This window comes from Manihot esculenta, chromosome 3, assembly GCF_001659605.2.
Source record: "Manihot esculenta cultivar AM560-2 chromosome 3, M.esculenta_v8, whole genome shotgun sequence".
Classification (NCBI taxonomy): domain Eukaryota; kingdom Viridiplantae; phylum Streptophyta; class Magnoliopsida; order Malpighiales; family Euphorbiaceae; genus Manihot; species Manihot esculenta.
The window spans coordinates 30,594,745-30,610,397 of NC_035163.2; the positions used below are offsets into that span (position 1 = coordinate 30,594,745).

At 34.4% G+C, this 15,653-nt stretch overlaps 2 protein-coding genes across 2 annotated transcripts; both read left to right on the plus strand.

Annotated features, from left to right (window-relative positions):
- Positions 1-356: 356 nt before the first annotated feature.
- On the plus strand, positions 357-7,010 carry LOC110612333 (DUF21 domain-containing protein At4g14240). The gene is made up of 13 exons (XM_021753090.2): positions 357-721; positions 834-910; positions 1,767-1,850; positions 1,940-2,053; positions 2,938-3,021; positions 3,155-3,226; positions 4,730-4,797; positions 5,128-5,215; positions 5,345-5,418; positions 5,519-5,879; positions 5,973-6,019; positions 6,114-6,195; positions 6,659-7,010. Exons 1-13 carry the CDS (start codon positions 481-483, stop codon positions 6,764-6,766), a joined length of 1,500 nt encoding a protein of 499 aa, XP_021608782.1. The 5' UTR covers positions 357-480; the 3' UTR covers positions 6,767-7,010.
- Positions 7,011-10,953: 3,943 nt separating this feature from the next.
- On the plus strand, positions 10,954-15,170 carry LOC110611980 (serine incorporator 3). Its single transcript, XM_021752572.2, has 6 exons — positions 10,954-11,233; positions 11,939-12,175; positions 13,061-13,172; positions 13,255-13,429; positions 13,656-13,899; positions 14,802-15,170. The coding sequence occupies exons 1-6, from the start codon at positions 11,050-11,052 to the stop codon at positions 15,092-15,094; spliced, it is 1,245 nt and encodes a 414-aa protein (XP_021608264.1). The 5' UTR covers positions 10,954-11,049; the 3' UTR covers positions 15,095-15,170.
- The last annotated feature ends 483 nt before the right edge of the window (positions 15,171-15,653 follow it).

Below are 15,653 nucleotides of genomic sequence, written 5' to 3' on the forward strand. Positions count from 1 at the left end.
ATTTAAATAATTAAACTAAATTTTAAGTAGATTTAAAATAAATTCGAATATGAATATATAAAACTGTTTCAAATAAGATAATTTTGACGGTATTCTACCCCGCCATCCTCCATGGAATGGCTATTAATATCATTATCCCGCGTTGACGTTAAAGTTGCATTACATGTATCTGCTCATTCCCTATCAGTTATCCACCTCACCATTAGAAAGGCCGAATCATCTGCGTCACACATTACAACGGCCCCACTGAAACCATCCAGAGGCCGCCACGTGATTCACACATGGTTTGAAGTCAAAATTATTATTTATTTTTTTTTTGAAAAAGGAAGTCAAAATTATTATTAGTATTTTTCATAGGCAAAATTGCTTTCGTATCTCATATGCATATTCTGCTGCGTCTCTCTCTGGGAATGATAAAACTGAAACCCTGAGATCCAAAACTTTCAATTTCCATCATCATCTAGCTTCTACAACTATAAGATGCATCTGATTAATGCGGTGATGGCCACCAGGATGGTGACGATGCTTGGCCACTCCAACGGAGTCGGAGAAGGGATTCATTTTGGATCCATTTGGTGGTTCATTTACGCTGGCATCTCCTGCATACTCGTCCTCTTCGCCGGTATCATGTCCGGTCTTACTCTTGGTCTCATGTCTCTCGGCCTCGTCGAGCTTGAAATTCTCCAACGCAGTGGCACCTCCTCCGAGAAGAAACAAGCAGGTCCCCCATTTCACTTCTTTTCAGCCTGATCTTCCCCTTTTATTTGCTAATTGGATTTCGCTTCGCGGCGTTGAATTTTAAACGTTATTGTTTGAATCTTATTAATATTCAGCTACTATTCTTCCCGTGGTTCAAAAGCAGCACCAACTTCTAGTGACTTTGCTTCTATGTAATGCTGCTGCCATGGAGGTAATTTCTTGAACTTCCTTTGATTGTGTGGTTATTATAGTCATGTAAATGGCAATTTTGAACATTTTTCAGTATTATAATGAATTCAATAATTTTTCTTTTGAAAGAAAAAAGGAATTGTGAGTTTGAAATGTGAATGGCTAACAATTGATGCGTGAAGCAAAAGATTGAAGAAATGCAACGCGAGTGAGAGGTTATGGTGTTTGGCATTCAAACCAGAAAGCGTAAAACTAATGAGCTTAATGATAATGGAAAACTCCACAACAACCTGCCATTGTCGTGTTTCATTCATTGTCACCACTAGTATTGCCATATACGCTAGGGCTGTTTGTCTCTCCTGCTCAGTAATGTAATTTCTGTTGATGTGGTTATGTTAGCCCACAAATTGGGGTGTCAAGAAGCAGAAATTTGGTGAAATTTCATATGAACTTATTTGGTGGTAGCTTTCTCCTCCAAGAAGTTTATCTACAAGGTTGGATGAGTAAGCATTTCAAGTACTATTATTCATAATTTGTTATTTGTTTACTTAAATATGCAGATGGGTTGAAGAAATAGCTTTAGTACTAAGTTTGAGTGTCCAACCCAAAACCTTGTGCTTATAGCTTCAACAATGGACTAAGTGAAGGAATATAGCCTGAGTGCAGTGAAAAGAAAAGAAAAGATGAAATCTGAAATTAAGATTATCCAATTATTTAAGCAAGAATTTACTAAAAACATATTTATGGAACTGTGGCGCATAAATATTAGTAAGAAAATTATACTACAAATATGAGTGTTTCTACATTCTGTTACAAGATTGCACACAATTTACTTAACTTTTAATCACATTTGTTGACTTTGTTATTTCAATTTACAGGCACTTCCCTTATACCTGGATAAACTTTTCAATCAGTATGTTGCTATAATACTTTCGGTGACGTTTGTTCTGTTCTTTGGGGAGGTATGTATGCTACAAATTTCCAAGCTTAAACTGTTTGAGGGGTAGAGGAAGGAGACCGTGATTGAAAGTTGACATTCCTTGTATCTCAGGTTATTCCACAAGCAATATGCTCCAGATATGGACTAGCAGTAGGTGCTAACCTTGTCTGGCTTGTGCGAATTTTGATGATAATTTGCTATCCAATAGCGTACCCAATCGGGAAGGTAAATACAAACAAAGATTAAACTTAAACACAGTTACAGCAAGTGATATCTCCAATTGTTTGATAAAATTTTAGTTAATTATATATGAAATTACAGAAAATCAGGCCTAAGACCCGTACATTTGTGTATGCATACATGCATGTATATATGTATATATTGGATTATTTACTAGTTCATATGATTTCGTTAAATTAAAATTTGGTTATTTACTTGAGGAAATTTAACTTATTGAGATGCTTACTTTTATAACATTACATTATGTGTGATATTTAATGTACTTGGTAGCTAAGTCAGGCTGAATGTGAATCAAAATGCTGGTCCTATCCAAAAGTGACGTGTGTAGCATAGTAAATATGCCTTTTGCTTGAACTGAGCTCTGCTAGCTCCTAGTTTTGTTTCAGTCACTATCTTTTGGTCAATGATATGCCCAACAACTGTCGTATTCTTACATGCTTACATTCTTTTATTGCTAACTTGACTATGTGTGGCTAAAAGTGGTTAAAACTTCTAATTTAGCATCTATTTTCCTTTTGATTTCCTTGAGCTTCTTCCTTCTCTGATCTATAGAGGTTGGCATTATTTCATGGATGATGTCCATGAGGTATATATAACCCTTCTTGTATTCAGACTTTCTTTTGCCTCATTGTTTGGTTGATTTTGAAAGTGTTTTTTTTTTCTTTTCACTATCGTTATCGCCATTTCAAAATGAGTTGTTGGAAATGAAGATTTGTTTTTAATTTTAGCTTCCATTGGCTAAAAACAATAAAATAAAAATACGATGTCATTCATTCTGCTCCCCATTTCTAAATGATGAATCGGTGATTTCATGTGTTTCCATTTGCATAAATCTTTTCCATTTAACTCTATGAAATGTTTTGTTACAGATTCTGGACTGGGTTCTGGGACATAATGAAGCATTATTTAGGCGAGCTCAGTTAAAAGCTCTTGTTTCCATCCATAGCCAGGAGGTAAATTAGAAAGTTGCAGAAGTTATACATACAATCTGAAAGTTACCGAACCACATAAAAGTATAACCTGTTAAAATATTCTAGTAATTTACCGTGCTTCTTATAATATGGTGTGATTTTCTTCATATTTTAGGCTGGCAAGGGAGGTGAACTCACGCATGATGAGACAACAATTATTAGTGGAGCACTAGATTTAACTGAAAAGGTATGAAAATGACATGTTTGAAATAGCACATATTGTACCTTAGTTTGTTATCTTAACACCCCACACCCCCCCCCCCCCAAGGAAAAAAAATGCAGCCATCTTATTTTGCAACAATTAAAATAGGTTAGCGGATGATTTTTTTCAATCATCCATGTTGTTTGCGCATTTTAAAAAGCATCCTAATATTTCTGTTATAACTTTATTTTATGAGTTAATCGCTAAAAAAATTTTATATTTTTTATTTTGTTATAATTATATTTTATATATATATATATTTTTTATTAATTAAACTCTGACTTTTTAAAGTTGTTTTAAATGTACTCAACCATTATTTGTGCCATTAGATACTAATGGAATTGCCACGTTACTCACTACATCAATGCCATGTTACCACGTCATATCAGCAAAATTTAGAATTAATCGCCAAAAAAACCTTCTACTTTACTTTTTGGAATTTCACCTTATATTTTAATTAAAATCTATTCTTTTAATTCTTGATAAATGCATCTACCCTACCGTTACCGGTATAGTTGGAGACTTACAAAATTATCAAATTATTCTTTTTCAATATTAAGTGTATTTAAACATTATTATTTATATTATTATTATTGTTTTATTTTTATTAATAATTTTATAATAACAATTTGTCTTGATAAAAATCATTATTGACTGATTTTTTTAATCTATTTAATACGCTTTGGTTAAGAAAATAACCTTATTAAATATATTAATTATAAAATATTAAAAAATAATTTAAAATAATATTTAACGTGATTCAATTTAAAAAATTAAAAATAATAAAATAATTTTTTTAGAATGCTTTTTTTAAAAATTATTCTTTTAACTCTTAAATATAATACTAATTCGCCATTTTTTTAAAATTATACTAATATTTAAAGTGAATTTAAAAAAATTAATAATATATAAATTAAATATTTGATTGTCTAATGTGACTTAGTTAAGTGGTTAAAAGAATATGTAACTGAAGTTATAGATTTGAGTCCCCATTCCTTCTTCTACTAAAAGAAAAAAATATTAATAGAATAGATATTTGTCAAAAAATCCTTTACTTCTAGTTTTGTTGCAATTCTATTATTAATTTACTTTAAAATTCGCTGACATGGCATAATGACGTGACGAGTGATATGACAATTCCATTAATTTTTAACGATACAAGTAATGGCAGGATCTAATTGGCAGGGTATAGTTAGAGTAATTTTAAAAGATTATGGTTTAATTGCTAAAAAATGTATTGGCTGTAATTGCAATAAAATTAAAATTATAGAATTTTTTTGCTATTAACTCTGATTTTATATGTATTTCTATGCTAGATTTTGTGATTTGAAGACTGCTTTGCCAATAATATGTATTATCATGTCTGTATGTGTGTTGCTTGCTTCTTTATTTTTATTATCATGTCTCTAAATCAAAACTGTGATGTCTTTGATATATGCAGCATATTTCTCCAGCTAATGCTTTCTGTTCCATTTTTAAATTTTACAGACTGCTGAAGAGGCTATGACACCTATTGAATCAACTTTCTCATTAGATGTCAACTCCAAACTGGATTGGTTAGTCTTTCTTCCGATTGGTTTGTTGGTACTTTTGTTAAGAAAAAGCTATATTGAAAATCTTTACTAGAGACCATTATATTTTAATTTTAATTCAAAATTTTGACACATTTTAGTCAGCAGGACTTCAAAATAGCAATTCTTAATTGCTTTACTTGACAACACCTAAAAGGGTGTTCTTCCAAAGGAGCAAACCTCAATCCAAACATGCTCTAAATTATTGCTGACATCTCTTGTTTCCCCTTGCTGTTTTTCTTTTTACTGCCTTGTGTCAACTGAGCATAACATTGCTCCAATTTATTTGTTCCTTTAAAAATACTGTTAACTTAGGGAGGCAATGGGAAAAGTTCTTGCTCGAGGGCACAGCCGAGTTCCTGTGTATTCCGGGAATCCAAAAAATATTATAGGACTTCTTCTGGTGGGTTCAGAGCTAATATCAATTTACAAATTTCAGTGCTGTAAACAGAATCCTTATTAATATCAGCTGATTTTATCAGCAGTTTTCACGTTTCTTTTTTCTTCCTTCCTCAACTCCAATTGGAATTAGGTGAAAAGCCTTCTCACTGTACGACCTGAGACAGAGACCCTAGTCAGTGCTGTTTCAATTCGAAGAATTCCACGGTATGTTCATTTACATTTTCCATTATTTCTTTTATCTGTTCATAACTTTTTCCCATAACAAAGTATAGGATAACTGTTCATGGGTGGGACATTTATCCAGGGTTCCATCTGATATGCCTCTGTATGATATACTGAATGAGTTTCAAAAGGGCAGCAGTCATATGGCAGCCGTTGTGAATAAAACAAAAGCCAAGGTTCCTTTAGCAGCAGGAGACAAACTTGAAGAAAACAGAGCAACTTGTGGGGATTCCAAGTTGACAACTCCTTTGCTAGATAAACAATCAGATAGTGTTGTCGTTGATATCAATAACTTTTCAAGGCCATCCAATGTAAATAAGCAAATCACTTCACAGAGTAATGATGCAGCAACCAATGGTTTGCCCCAACCATCAGAGGAGACTGAAGATGGTGAAGTTATTGGTATCATCACACTGGAAGATGTATTTGAAGAACTTCTGCAGGTAAATTTTAGGAATTTTATGTCATGCTTTTTTTTGATCCATGCATTTTAGTTGCCATAAACGCATATGCTAATGATACTCCCAACAATTCAGGAGGAAATTGTGGACGAAACAGATGAATATGTAGATGTACATAAGAGGTATCATGAAGCTGGAACATTAAGATAGATAGTTGTGAACAAAATGCGATGGACAAACATGGAAAATGATTTTGTTTCCCTTGAAATTTTGTAGAATCCGTGTTGCTGCAGCTGCAGCTGCTTCATCAGTGGCGCGGCTTCCATCATCTCGGAGGCTGACAGTTACCAAAGGAGCTGTAAGTGGAAATTATTTATGAAGGCTTGTATATTTTCTTCATCCATATTATCCGTAGTGTGCGAGTGGAAAAAGATAACACACGACCTTGTCACCTCTCTTTGGATAGGATGCTGTATGGTCATTGGTCAGGGCCTGCATTTGTTCATGCATCTCTAAAATGTAACTGAATCTCCATTTAGATTCAAATGCTTAAAGGGTTAAAAAAAATAGAATAGAGTACTGGCACATATTTTTGTAGATTGAAGTCATAAAATGGAAATTTTTGTACTCATTTCTGGCTACCATTGAGAAATTTCACTGTATCAAACGAATGCATCCAGTTGGCTTTGGTTCTTTAGAAAACCATTCCCAGATATCAAATTCTAGTTGCAAGAAAGCTAGCCACTCGTATGTCTATCTGGAGATATAGTCATTTTGATGACTGAAGCTTTAAATCCGCACTCTATTGTTGAAATTTGCAGGGAGGTCAAAGCAAGCTAGGGCAAACCCCCAGGAAATCTGACAATGATGTAAGTACCCCAAGGTTGCTGGGGACTGCTGGTGAGCCTTTTCCTGTAAACAAGAGATAAGAAAGGATATACATTTGTGTGCTTATTGCAACAGTTTTGAGAAGAGAGGTAGTTTTTGTCCATACTACAATAAATATGGAATAAATGCTTGTAACATATGGAAATTGAGTGTACTGAGTAGACTATCTACTCCTTTCAGCTACATACTCTTCTGTTGCGGTTGTTTTTGACGTGTAATGTTTCTTGAGAACAAACTGTGCAGTTAAATTTGATTTAAGGGGTTAAACCATTCCATAGTTTACAAGTTTAGGGAGTAAATAATATGATTATAAAATTGGTAGAGTAAAATAACTTTTTGTAAAAAAAGGTCAAACGCTAAATTATACATTCTGCCAATACACCTATATTAACAAGGAATACAGAGCATGTCCAACTCTAGTGGTGTAGGGTTTACTGCGAAACTTAAATCACTAGGAAAAAAAAAAGAAATTATAAAATGCGATACAATGCAAGTCTATAAGGATAATGCATAATCATTTTTTAAATGGTTTGTAATTATTTTTTACATTAATATCATCATACATATATATGTCTTAGTTTTAAATTATTTTTGAAGGATATCAAATATTTCTATTGATTTAATTCACAACAAAACCAATCACGTGATGTATTAACTCTACCTACAAATTTCTTGTGGCATACCACATGCAACTATTCTGGCTCTCCTTGGCCTCTTTACTGGGCACTGAACCGTCCCCTGCCAGGCTGCTACGTTGAACTGCAGTGGCCCTACTACTCTGTACTCAGCCGAGTTGCTGCACCTGTGGTTCTTCTGGGTGCATCACCCTTATGGATGAGAGATCAATCTCTCTCTAACAGCTTGCCTTTGGAACGCTTCATTAACACAACAGAATTCCATTCTGTATTTGTTGATCATAAGCCTAAAATTATGAGATACAATGGCTACTGGCTAGGATGTGCCTGTATGTAACAAACAATAAAAGATACCGAAACTTCTTTATATTACTCTCTCTTACAAATATTTTAATTTTCTCTGTTCTGTATACTTCTTGGCTGTGCCAGCCTCGGTCATCTTTACATATGATCTGTTGCCTATCAACCTCACCTCACCATTGAACATTGGACCTGAAACTACGACGCAAAATCCCTCATGACTCAAGATTGAATAACTGCGCATCGATACACTTTCATAATCATAAGCTAGCACTTATCATCCCAGCTCAGAAGAATCACCGTGCACCTCCATATGATGTAGAGACGCGTTCTTTGCTCCTTAACAAGCCTTGAACACCTTCGCCATGATCGGAGTTTTGGGAATCGCTGCGATGGAGATTGTCTGGCCATGTTGGTTTTCAAGCAGAGAGAAGACGCTGATATTTGTATTCTGAGTAATTGTCAAGGTAGTTAATTATGTTTCAGGGAACTGAGGAAGCCATTTCTTTTCATGGCCTTATATAGAATGAAGCTTATGCTAAGAAATGTGTGGGGAGACAGTAATTTGGTGGCCTAGTGTGACAAGTGTTGGTCACTGAATGGATGGACATGGCAGGGAAGGTCCCATTTAATCAAAGATGACAAAGCAGACGCTTCGGCTTGTCTCCCTTGCCAAATCACCAACAAAGGACTGCTGGTTTAATTAAACTAATTTGTAGCTTATCCTAAACTTTGTAGGGTACAGGTTTTGGGCTGCAATTTGTCTCTCTTTGTGTACTTTACCCCTTAATTCACACCCACTTCTTCCGGATTTCCTGGAATTATTCCTTCTTAATATATATTAATTATTACATTAGAAGATATTAAAAAACTAAAGATGTCAGTCACAGTGTGTGACTGTTGAATCCTGTGAAGAAATCTAATTTATTAATTCAGAAGAAGCTAAGGGAACAAGATTGCAAGCATCTGCAGATTGGACACATCTAGAGGATCAGAGGGCTGATTTCTTTGGACCAATAATTCTTACTTCATGACATATATATACTAAAAATAATCAAGTACAAGCTGAGAAAAAAAAAAGAGAGAATACAAGCAAGTATTCTAGGAGTACTTGTGCCAACAAAGAAGCATAGTAATGCAAACCCTCATAACATAGAGCTTGCCTCTCTGTTGCCTTACCATTCTCTTCAACTTGCCAAATCTCCTGCTACCCATTTTTCTCATTAGCCAGAAGCTATTGACATTGCACCGAATCTTAGTTGGACTATACCCTTATTTATTGACATGACAATCTCTTATCCTATCTTTAATGTGTCCTCACTTTAATTATAGCCACATTGGAAAACTTGATCAGATTAATTAAGAAGGTCTTGTCAAGAGGTCCACTTGTACCTCAAAGCCACCTAGTTGTCACGTGCACTTTCCCTATCCAAATTTCAACTCAAAACATTTCCCTACTTTTATTCAAACTTGCCAGCCACCGCTCCTTGCTTCCTTCCTTAAGCAGTTGGTACTATCAAACATCAACTTTCCTTATCTTGCACATATATATATATATATATATATATATATATATATATATATATATATATATATATCCCATCAGACTAATTCAGATTCACGTCAAATAGACTTATAAAAAAGTAAAGTGGATTATTTTCATATTCAAATTCAAACTCGAAATTGTTAATTAAAAGAAAAGTGAACCGTAATATTCCATCTCACCACTTGCGGTGAATACCTATTTAATACCCATGCATATCCATAGTAATTTATTCGTTCACTTTCTTATTCTACTTCAATTTTGATTCTTTTCACCCTCAGTTTGTTATATGTGATGTCTAAATATAAACTCTTTTAGCTGAGATCAAGAGCAAGTAATTGTGGTGATCCTGTAAGAAAGGATTCATATATATCTCCCCAATACATTAAGAATAACAATGACTAACACATCTTGTAATGGAGAGATTGTTCATTTGCCATTAATGGGCTTTCACAGGAAGATATTAATCTAGGGTCATAATCCATGTGTCTAATCATGTCCTAATGCCATACTAAAGCATTGCAATGAAAGGTCCTAACCCTTATCTTTAAGCAAGGAGTATCAAAGATAAGATCTTTTAATTATAGGCATATAAATCCAAAAGATGGACCTGTAAGGATTGATTGATTTGTGTTGCAATTTCTTTTTACATCTCATTTTCCAGATAAAATGACATGGCTAATCTGATGGAAGGGAAGTGTTTTGGTCCCAAATGAGAGACAAAGTTGAAACTAGTCATATGGAGATCAAACATATGGATATCATGTCATTTTACTGACCCCAATTTACATGCAAAGTTGATAAACTTCTAAAAAAGTTTGTGAATGTTATGCTTTATTGAGCTCAGAAAAAGTAGAAGAGGAAAATTCCAAGCAGGTGGGGAAGTGTTTGATCACTTGCAACAGCTGGTTTTTCAGGGCTTGGAAAGTACAATAATTATGGATTTTTTTTTTCTTTCATCTGTATTCAGTTTTCAGAATGTGACTAACTGAAACACCATAATCACAACATTCCCTTTAAGCAACATCATGGAAATAACTCATACACATACTTATCTATATTACCATAATCATTACTTGTGTATATACATCACAATCACTAAACTTTAGCTCAGCAGTACAGACTCATCTTTAGCATTATTAAACCTAGCAACTGATTTTGGTAGCCAGCTAGATCATAGTGCAAGCAAGAATCTTGGTGCCCATATATAGAAGTAGATAATGAAAGAAGCATTTTCACTAGTGAAAAAACAAACAGATTAAACTATACCAGTTGACTTCCACACAGCTATTATCCTTGTCTTGCAGGATCTTTGTGTTATGTAGCTGTGCATTTATTATATTTTTATTTTTCAGAAATTTTTTAATATATTAATATGAAATTTTAATTTTTTATTAGTTTAGTGTACAAATCTTGTACAGGCGGTGCATGCAAGATTTTTCTTTTATTTTTAACCAAATAACAATAAATCCATTGATTCTATTAATTTAAAAAGTATAAAAATTTAATCTTAATTTATTATTTATTTTTAAAAAATTTTGAGACTTTTATAGCACACCAACTGGGCTTACAAGTCGCAATAAGAGTAACACATCAACTGGGCCGGATGCTCATTGCAAATTTGCAATTACAAGTTACTCGGGGGATCAGACAAAAAAAAGGGACTTACTCGGGGAAGGAAATCTAAAATCAAATTGTCTAGGGGTCAAATTGAAAAATATTTACCAAATCCCAAAACACGAAGTTTTCGAATTAGTAACGCAGCAGAAGAACATTTCCTCGGCCACCGGTCTTAGCTACTAGGATCTTCCATTGGGTAAAGGGAGGTTCGCACTTTGAAGAAGTGATGCCGTGCCTTGGCTGCTTCGCCTCATGCTGTGCAACTATGACCTGTGGCCTCTGCACATCAGTGGCCTCCGGTGTATCCAAGAAATCCGCACGACTCGCTTACTGTGGTCTCTTTGGTCTCTCTCTGATCGTCTCCTGGATTCTCAGAGAAGTTGGTGCTCCGCTCTTGGAGAAACTCCCTTGTGAGTCCCATTCTTCATTTTCATTTTTATTTTCTATTGTTAATTTCTCTTTCCCTACGTCAATTTGATTCTCTTAGCCCTGATTGTTTGTGGATTTTGGTAATTTCGTTAGAAGAAAATTTATATTTGGGTATGATGAGTATTACATGCTGGTGCAACAAATTTCTGACAATTTTGATTGTTCGAACTTGTTGAAGATGCATTGGGTTTGTTCGTTTAAGCTTATTAAGGTGGGTTGCTGATTGGGTTACATTCAAGACGTTTTTTATTTTATTTTTTGCTTTAATTAGTAAAAGGTTTCACATTGTATTGTTTTTCCCGTCCATTTTTATTCACTTGGGCTGTTGGCTTCTTTGGTTTTCCTTGAATCTTTATGGTACTAGCTGCCTAAAGTGTGTTATCATGCGCTTCAAATTTGATTCTGGCTGAAGTTTGATTGTAACTCAAAAATGTTTATTAGTATTCAACAAGTTTAGCAATTTTAATTGCTGGATTATTTTGCAACAATTTGGTTAAAAGCCTAAGTAACTGAGAATATTTCTATCCGTAGGTTTTTTCATTTTGACATTGTTAAAATAGCTATTTAATTGATTTGTAGTTTCAGAACATCGATCAGCTTATAATTCATCAAATATTTTCTGAGTGTTGAATTAGTGAAATGAAACTTGTTCAGTTATAAGAATCTAATGTCATATATGTTTGCAGGGATAACGTCTTCTGATGCTCAATCAAAGGAATGGTATCAAATACAGGCAGTACTTCGTGTGAGCTTGGGGAATTTCTTATTTTTCACAATATTTGCTCTATTAATGATTGGTGTTAAAGATCAAAGTGATAGACGTGACTCATGGCACCATGGTGGATGGATTGCAAAGATGGCGATGTGGCTTCTGCTGGTTGTCCTCATGTTTTTCATGCCGAATGTCATTATCTCGATCTATGGTTAGTTAAGCTTCCTGGAATATTTATTTACAGCAAACATCATATCTACTTGCTTAACCGGGTCTAGTACAGGATTCTATGATCCTTGAAGTGACATAACTGTATACTTAAGTAAGGATACTGTTTGTTTTTAGGCTGATTTTGGCCAATTTTTATTAAAAATCTGAATTAGTTGCAGTAAATGACTCCAGGATACTAAAGCCGCAAGAATTTTTTGTAAATGGCTTACTTTCATTGGCAATTATATCTGGTTGCTTAACTAGGCCTAGCACAGGAATCTGTCATCCTTGGACTGATGTGGCTTTACACTTAAATAAGGATACTGATTGATTTTGGGCTGCTTTTAACCAATTTTTATTAAAAAACTGAATGAGTTGAAGGAAATGGCTACAGAATACTAAAGTTGAACAAGAATCTTTATGACTTACTTTCATTGGTATTTTTTTTTTTACTTTTTACTTTTCTTTCTTTTAAATGCTGGGAAAAGAATTGTTCCACTGATGAAGAACTAATCTTTTTGGTCTCTGCAACTATCATTAGGAACATCCCATCAACCACTTTGCAGGTCCTATTGGATCTTTCTCAGGTTATATTCAATTACATTTGCACGCGAGCAAGGAAATAAGCGTTGCTTATGAAACTAGACAATTTGACAGGTTATATTCAATTACATTTGCACGAGAGCAAGGAAATGAGCATTGCATAGGAAACTAGACAAGCTTTTACTCTTTTACTTACCTTTCCTTCTATGATAATCATGATACTTCTCTTGGCCTATGATGTTGCCATTTAAGAAACCAATATTGTAATAACTTGTACTTTTTTATCCTGATGTTTGATGCCTAATATCGTAATTGACCTGTACAAACAAAAAATTACTTGCAGGAACTATATCGAAATTTGGGGCGGGGCTGTTTTTGTTGGTTCAAGTGATTATATTGCTGGACTTTACACACACATGGAATGATGCATGGGTTGAGAAAGATGAACAAAAATGGTTGGCTCAAGTTCATATATCTCATAAACTTTCCTTTTATTGCTACCGTTTGATTTCTGACATTTGAATTGCTTGATTTTAGGTATATTGCTTTACTTGTTGTATCAGTTGCATGCTACCTTGCAGCATTCACATTTTCTGGCATTTTGTTTATATGGTTCAACCCATCAGGCCATGACTGTGGCCTGAACGTCTTCTTCATTGTCATGACCATGATCCTTGCATTTGCTTTCGCAATAATAGCGTTGCATCCCACGGTAAGGATAAGATTGTGGTCTTCTATTCATTAATGTCTCATAAAGCATATCATTTACTTACAGTAGCGAGTTTGTGAGCATAGCATGTACAGTAATTGTGTGATCTTGTGAATGTAACCATCTGATTTACATTATTTTATGAAGTATTTCTTTTTATTATTATTTACATTTATTGAGTAACAGTTTCATCACTTATCCTGTGATTGTGAACCTGAACTTCGAATAGGTTAATGGAAGCCTCCTGCCTGCTTCAGTGATTTCAGTGTATTGTGCTTATGTTTGCTACACGGGTCTCTCCAGTGAACCACGTGACTATGTTTGCAATGGTCTCCACAACAAAACGAAAGCAGTCTCCACAAGCACACTTGTGCTTGGGATGCTTACAACAGTTCTCTCAGTCCTATACTCTGCTGTTCGTGCTGGGTCTTCAACAACATTTCTATCGCCACCATCTTCTCCTAAATCATCAGGTGATCTTCGTAATTGAAAAAAAAAAAAAGAAAATAAAGGGTCTAGGAGGGCAGAATGAACCAAAAAAGAAGTGTTCCCGTTTTGACCATTATTAATTGGAAATCTGAACACCATCCTCACCAAAGTTGTGAGGCAATCTTCATAACTGCAAATAATAATAATAATAATAATAATAATAATAATAATAATAAATTAATTAATTAAAAGTTCTAGGAGGGCAGGATGAACCAAAAAGAAGTGTTCTCTTTTGACCATTATTAATTGGAAAACTGACCTAGTTCTCGCCCAAACAACTAGGCAGCTTATCAGTTTTCACCATTATTTATATCTGCTGACTATGAAATTCTTTCTTTATGTTATCTAACAAATGAAACAGGTGACAGTATGGTTTAATGGTCTTTGATACACAGGCTCTTTTACTCAATTTTCCAAAACATGACCCTTGAATATAGTGAAGAATTACTATATCTACATCCATTGTTGATGTTGCTGTTGTTACATTTATGTTTTTACATCTCTGAACTGGCGCGTGGAAGGATGCTTGAAAATGCTAAACTAGACAGATTTTAGCAGCTCCCATTTCTTGCCCTGTGGATTACCTACCTGCATATACCAGTGGTATATGAGTAATCTTGCACAACATATGCTTGCTGCAAATTAATTAGTCGCAGAAAGGAGAGCTGCTTTTTGGTTTTCAGTCGCTTCAAAAGTTAAAAGTTTGATCTGTTAAAGAAGCAGTAAGCTTTTGTTCTCTTTTAACAGCTCCAAAGATGTCTTCAAATGTAGTATTTCTCTGATGAAGTTGATAGGATGTGTTCCTGAATCTGCAAAGCTAGTATTGGTCTCTAAATTCAGAACATCAAGTTTGACATGCTAAATGTTTCAAATGCTTGTGATGTAGGTGCAAAGAAACCTCTTCTAGAAGAAGAGTTGGAAGAAGGAAAAGAAAAGGAGGAAAGAGAAGGGCAGCCTGTTAGTTACTCCTATACGTTCTTCCACTTGATATTTGCGTTGGCCAGCATGTACTCAGCCATGCTTCTTTCGGGGTGGACCAACTCATCCGAAAGCTCTGACCTGATAGACGTGGGCTGGACATCAGTTTGGGTTCGGATATGCACTGAATGGGTCACTGCTGCACTGTATGTATGGACCCTTGTAGCCCCATTACTTTTCCCTGATCGTGAGTTCTTCTAGCTATCCTGTCACGTTATGTTTCCAAGGTACTGAACCTGTTACTGAATATGGCATGCCGGTGCTCTTTTGGGTTGTTTGTCTTGGTTTGGTGGGCTGTTTTTCTGGTTTTTGTAAAAGTGTGCCGTGTTAAGAATTGTAAGAGGGAAAGAGAAAGGAGAAGAGGGAATGAGAGGGAGAGTGTGAGAGAAAGGGGAAGAAGGAAAGACATATATATATATATATATCTTTGTCTCATATTTTCTTTAATGGAAAATTATTTTTAAATGGAGAAACTTTTAATTTTAATGAAGTTAAATTTTAGTTACTAAACAGTTCAATTTCAAAACAGAAAGGCTAAAACCATTATAAGAGATAAAATACAAAAACAAAATAGTTAATTTCCTTATAAATATTTGTAGTTTGTATCAGTCTGGAGTTTTGTTTCTTGAAGAAAAATATAGATTTAAAAAAATTTATTTAATTTATTTAATCATATAAGAAATTGTCATTTCCTGTAGAAAGGAATATTTCTCTGCTCGGCACATTAAAAAAAATGAGACGACTTCTATTTCTTTTAGGA

What these genes read in the sequence shown, in the direction of transcription:
- LOC110611980 (XM_021752572.2), top strand. Translation starts at nt 11,050, where the DNA reads ATGCCGTGCCTTGGCTGCTTCGCCTCATGCTGTGCAACTATGACCTGT. An exon ending in TGTCATTATCTCGATCTATG is followed by an intron (nt 12,176 to 13,060) that starts GTTAGTTAAGCT and finishes AATTACTTGCAG; the next exon opens with GAACTATATCGAAATTTGGG. An exon ending in ATCTTCTCCTAAATCATCAG is followed by an intron (nt 13,900 to 14,801) that starts GTGATCTTCGTA and finishes CTTGTGATGTAG; the next exon opens with GTGCAAAGAAACCTCTTCTA.
- LOC110612333 (XM_021753090.2), top strand. Translation starts at nt 481, where the DNA reads ATGCATCTGATTAATGCGGTGATGGCCACCAGGATGGTGACGATGCTT. An exon ending in ATATTATAGGACTTCTTCTG is followed by an intron (nt 5,216 to 5,344) that starts GTGGGTTCAGAG and finishes AATTGGAATTAG; the next exon opens with GTGAAAAGCCTTCTCACTGT. An exon ending in TATTTGAAGAACTTCTGCAG is followed by an intron (nt 5,880 to 5,972) that starts GTAAATTTTAGG and finishes CCAACAATTCAG; the next exon opens with GAGGAAATTGTGGACGAAAC.